At 39.1% G+C, this 6,000-nt stretch overlaps 1 protein-coding gene across 1 annotated transcript in view; it reads right to left on the bottom strand.

Annotated features, from left to right (window-relative positions):
* Positions 1-733: 733 nt before the first annotated feature.
* Positions 734-6,000, bottom strand: part of LOC112055014 (protein transport protein Sec24C) — a 30,972-nt gene continuing 25,705 nt past the window's right edge. The window contains exon 18 of the mRNA XM_052889200.1: positions 734-3,391. Within this exon, the coding sequence (XP_052745160.1) occupies positions 3,254-3,391 (138 nt within the window). The 3' untranslated portion in view covers positions 734-3,253. The remainder of the gene's footprint in view (positions 3,392-6,000) is intronic.

Below are 6,000 nucleotides of genomic sequence, written 5' to 3'. Positions count from 1 at the left end.
CCTGTCACAGAAAACATTATGGCTATGTACCTAATATAGCAAGTTTTATTACTAACTTGTTTCATTCAAAAATAAACCTTAAATCTTAGATCTTAAAGTTTAATTTAGCAAAATAGAAAAAATAATTTATCGGGTAATTTTTACCCACTGACGTATGGCCATAATATTGAAACGGGACAAAACTAACCGTTACGACATTTCCGTTATAATAAATAAGTAAATATAAATGAAATTATGTAAATGTAAATAAAATAAGTAAATTTAAGTTGAAATGAAAGTTTAAAGTGGGACAATTCGTTTCACTCTTGCAAGTTGCCGCGATTCACGTTAACAGTACGTATTATGAACGCCATACAGGCAACTGTCACCCGCACCATGCTACAGCGCACGAACTGTAGTTCAAAGAGGCGAGAGCCGGAAGTTGAGGTCCAAAGCTGGTTGAATCCTGATCCAGAAAGCGCAGTGCTGGTCTACCCTCCAGGTGAAGCCGCTGCTGGATGCTGGCGGCTCAAGATCGTGGTGTTTGAAAGTCCTTTTTTTATTCATTGCAAATAAGCCTACAATCTCACCTGATGGAAAGTGATGATGCAATCTAAGATGGAAGCGGACTAACCTGTAATGATAATCCACACCCCTATTAATATCGATTAGTGTGATATTGCGCTGATAGATACAGTTGTTGACAATCTTGTTTTTTAAAAGGACATGGTACTATAAAATAAAAAGCAAGAAATATAATAAGGCCAATATATAGTTTTATTTACATTAAAATAAAAATGGAGTTCGATAAATACAAACTAAACACTAACACAAACAAATACATTATGAATTTATGACGGAATATTTTTTCAACCAGCCGACTTAAGCGGACTACAGACTCTCAATTTAACTGTACAGTTAAAAATGCAGATCTATAGCCCGCATTGATCCAGTAAACGATGAAGCATGTTTGACAAACATGCTTGTCAAACTTGACTTTAAGCATTGTTTGACAAACATAGCCACAAATTGACAAAAATTTTGCTCGTCTACAACTATTGATCTATTGCTTGGCAACTTCGTAACACTCCCGATGGTCCGCGCGGGCCGGGGGGCGTGTAACGATGAATGAAAAACCCACGACTGATGCACCTCACTTCCCCGCACGCACGATTTCACACCCGCGCAGTCTTTCCCCCCGTCGCCCGCATATCATGGGAGTGTCATCAGAGAACTTGCCAGAATATATAATAATCTATGGATAAGTTGCTTGGCAATGTTTCTATCTAATTATCTATACATACTTTAAAAGAATACAAAATAAGTATTTATATACAGGATGCTCGGAATATTTCCCATAACTTCAAGGTGTTCGTCAACACCTTGAAGTCCACTTATAGCAGGCTTACTGTATTTTTAACAAAAAGTAAAAAGTAAAAAAAAAAATTAAAAAAAAACTACATACATGTAACTTACGCCTCCTTGCATTTGAAAGCTTGGCTATGTCATAATCATAAGGGATACATTTTAAGTTCTATTTACAAAAGGAATATTATTTACTCCGAAAATATTAATTTTAGAACACATGTTCCTTGAACATTTTTAATTAATTATCGAAAAATAATATTACCCCAGAGTAATGGAAAATACTTCCGAGCACCCTGTATAGATATTCATTTTCGGACGAAGTTTTTTTTTAAGTAAACGGGTTTCTATGTCACACTACTGTATAACAACGTCAAACAGTAAGCAACTTACCAACAGATTTTAGTTAAAAAAAAAGAAATATCGAATATGAGAGGCTAATTATAAGGTCTGATAAACCTTGAAAAATTGACGTCTAATTTAATTTTTTACAAAATAAAAATCTAATAAAAAAAACCACCGTACATTTACAAAACTCTATAATCATAATTATAATTCTCAACAGATTTATTATTACTAATTATTTATTAATATTACAATTTAATAATAACAATAGTCATCCACTCGGCACATTTAATGGTCATTCGTCACCGCAATCATAAACATCAGCACAATATAATGTTTCTTTTTATATAAACAGCGGCGCGCACAAGAGTTTTAATTAGGGTAGGCACTATGATACAAAAAGAAAAATATTTTTTCAATAAGGCCTTAATGAATCTCATAGGCAGTGTATTTTTGCTTATATGAAGTGCGCGTCACTGCATATATTTCTGCTAAAACTACTAACTAATGTTCCCGACTTTGCCCGCATTTTTTGCATAGAATTGTATTAATTGATTCGTACCTATATTATAATTATTATTTATCAACAAATAGCATTTATTAGTATCTTTAGCTGGTTACCTGGGTTGTGAATTATTTAGCTTTTAGTTCTTCCGAGAAATTCCCAGAGCAGAGTTGGGAAGTTCCCTTGCCTCACAGAGCACGTAAACCCATTGTTCCCAGTTAGAGTTAGTATTGTTGAACTTTTTTTAAAATCTCTACTAATTTACGTGCTAACGAAGTTCATTCAATCACCGTTAGTCGATACGACAGTATGTGTACTTACACCGACCACCCATATTGGCGTATCTACATATATTTCGCTCAGTTCGTTACTCCTATCTACGCGAAAGCGATGTTGATACGTTAGTTAATATTACATACATATTTGCAGATACGCCACTGAAAGTAACATAGAACGGCTACCAGCTTATCGTGTTACATCGCCTTAAACTGTGTTATATATATAAACGCATTGGTGTATTTACACATATCTCGTAGTACAGTCGTCGTGGGCACAAGTCGCAAAAAAGCGTCTAGCTTGTGTCGCATCACCGTTAGCCGTGACGCAAGTAGATACACCACACATTGGCGTATCTACTTACACGTACCTGGGACGACTGTACTGAGGGCAGTACAGTCGTCCCAGGTACGGGACGTAGAACAGCTTCTAGCTTGTGTCGCACCACCATTAGCTGGTACACATGTAGATACGCTACACATTGGTATATCTACTTACATCCCACAGTCCCAGGTACGGGACGTAGAACACCTTCTAGCTTGCGTCGTATCACCGTTAGCTGTGACACAAGTAGATACGCCACACATTGGTATATCTACTTACATCCCACAGTCCCACGTAGGGGACGTAGAAGAGCTTCTAGCTTGTGTCGTATTACTATTAGCTGAGACATATGTAGATACGCCACTCACTGGCGTATCTGCACACATCTCGCAGTACAGTCGGGTAGGTGCGGGCGAACGGACAGAGCAGCGGTGCGCGCTAGTACGCGCTGTACATACACTATAGCAGCGTGCGGATCTCCTTGTGTATGTGGCACAGGTAGTCCACGTAGGACGAGCTGCCGTCCACCCCCCGGTCCTCCACCAGGAAGTGACGCAGAACAGCTTCCAGCTTGTCGTGTTGGCGCATCACTGTTAGCTGTAACAACAATAAATGAAAATGAAAATAAGATGGGAACAAAAATTCAATTAAAATAAGCATAAAACACCTTAAACGTGACTTTTTTATAATAATACTAGCTGACGCCGCGCGGTTTCACTTGCGTGGTTCCCGTTCCCGAAGAAATACGGGGATAATATAATTACAGCCTATAACCTTTCTTGTTAAATGGGCTATCTAACACTGAAAGAATTTTTCAAATCGGACTAATAGTTCCTGAGACTAGCGCGTTCAAACAAACAAACTCTTCAGCTTTATAATATTAGTAAAGATTTAACGGAACTGCTTCGCTGATCCAATTATTAGACTATGTGGATTCATGCTTAGAATTTGTATCATGGCAGTGGCGTAACTGCAGATAGGGGTCGCAGGGCTGGCCATTTGACTACCAGCTCCATACCGTAGGGTCCACAGGTCATTGACATAACGAAAAACAGGGCAGTGGCGTTACTGCACAAACCCCACAGATTGTGCAGTTACGCCACTGTACCCCTATAAGGTAGAAATATATTTTTTATAGCAGCCCGTTCTTCCCAAGTTCGCTGCCAACCAAGCCTCGTAGACATAGTCAAGGTCTAAATTCATTTATTTCAATTAGGCTTAGTTTACAAGGACTTTCGAAACGTCAGGTAATATTATTAGATAATGGTGATGATAATAATTAGTTAATGACTATTATATTAGTAGTCAGCGGGCCTATTATGTATCTCGGTGTACCATTTAAATAATAATTAGTCACTACATCTTTTTTCATCGTATTTTCGTTTTTGCAATAATCTAACATTGTGTTTTCAACGAAATTAAATAGTGACCGTATAAAGTAGTTACTGTAGCAAGTAGTAACTTTATTTTAACGAAAAACCGCTATTTGAGTAATTTTGTTGAAATAAGCATGTTGATGATCTTAAAAACAAAATATCACTGCCACTTGATGTAGAATGGCGTAGTAAATGTCATTTTGAAAAAATAACCATGGTATACGATAACATACAAGAAAATACGATGAAAAACCATGTAGTGACTTATTATTTGAGAGGTACACCGAGATACATAATTTGACAGCCTCCGTGGCGCAGTGGATTTACAAGACGGAGGTCCTGGGTTCGATCCCCAGCTGGGCCGATTGAGGTTTTCTTAATTGGTCCAAGTCTGGCTGGTGGGAAGCTTTGGCCGTGGCTAGTTACCACCCTACCGACAAAGACGTACCGCCAAGCAATTTAGCGTTCCGGTACGATGTCGTGTAGAAACCGAAAGGGGTGAAATATAATATTTTGCATGACGATCGGGCGTGAACAGATTATATTTATTTGTTAAGACCTTGTAAACTGTATCAGCAAATAAAGGACTTGATATTTGTGGATTTTCGTCCTCTTCCTGACAAGTTAACCCGCTTCCATCTTAGATTGCTTTATCACTTACCATAAGGTGAGATAGTAATCAAGGGCTATCTTGTAAATAATAAAAAAAAACCCTGCAGAACAGTAATTGGTACAGAACAAAGCGCTATAACTCTAAGCTCGCCGTCCCACGTTGCGTGATTGTAACACTTTTCCTAGAAGGAGATTAACCTTTCACACCTATTGCCAGCCTATTGCTAGCTCAAGTATAACGCCAACTACTCCGAACCCGCAGGCTTCTATGATTGACTTGCCACCGTCGGCGATACCTGTAGGCCAATCGATTGGAATTTCGAGTATGGCAGTGGACACAGCTGATAGTATCGTAGTTGAGCTTAGACTTCTGCGAAACGAAATGGCCTGTTTCAGGAATGAAATAGCACAGCTAAATACCACCTTATTAGAATACAAAAGCCGCATTGATAACGTCGAGGACCGGTTGTTGCAACTCGAAGAGGAGTCGATGTCTCGTAAATCATCGGAAGGGGACATTGATGGAATGGTATCACAGCTTCAAGTACAACTGAATGAGAGAGACCAGGAGCTTCTGCTGAATGACGTCGAAATATCGGGATTACAGGAACTTCCTGGTGAAAATTTATTAAGCATAACAAGTCTTTTGTCTAAAAAACTGGGAGTTGAGATGGACGACAGGGACTTAGTCTCAGTGCAGCGCTCGGGTCCACGGCGCGCGGCGGTGGAGGGGGCCGGCGGGGAGGTTCAGCGGCGATCGCGGCCCGTCGTCGTACGGCTCGCTCGGCGCGTAGTGCGCGACCAGTTACTACGTGCGGCGCGCGTGCGTCGCGGTGCAGATACGTCGGGAATAATATCAGCCGAGGCGCAACGTTTTTATGTGAACGAGCATTTGACTCGGACCAATAGAATGCTATTCTATATGGCGCGCGAGGAAGGCCGTATTAAAAATTGGAAATTCGTTTGGACGAGGGAAGGGCGTATATATATACGTAAAACTGTTAATGCACCTGTGTATCGCGTTAGGTCGGAAGCCGATGTTAGGAAATTTTTTTCTCAAACTTAATTTTGATTATTGTTAAAAGTAGCTTACAATATTACAGTTTTAGTTGTGCTTATTTTATATTATTCGTCTGCCAACAACTTTTTTTACCCGTTTATTTAGATTTTAAAATTAGTTTATATGAGTTTTACAACGTATATAATCATTTATTTATT

This window comes from Bicyclus anynana, chromosome 25 (assembly GCF_947172395.1).
Source record: "Bicyclus anynana chromosome 25, ilBicAnyn1.1, whole genome shotgun sequence".
NCBI classification, from domain to species: domain Eukaryota; kingdom Metazoa; phylum Arthropoda; class Insecta; order Lepidoptera; family Nymphalidae; genus Bicyclus; species Bicyclus anynana.
Note: the sequence above shows the minus strand (reverse complement) of the source record. Positions and strands in the feature narration are given on the sequence as shown.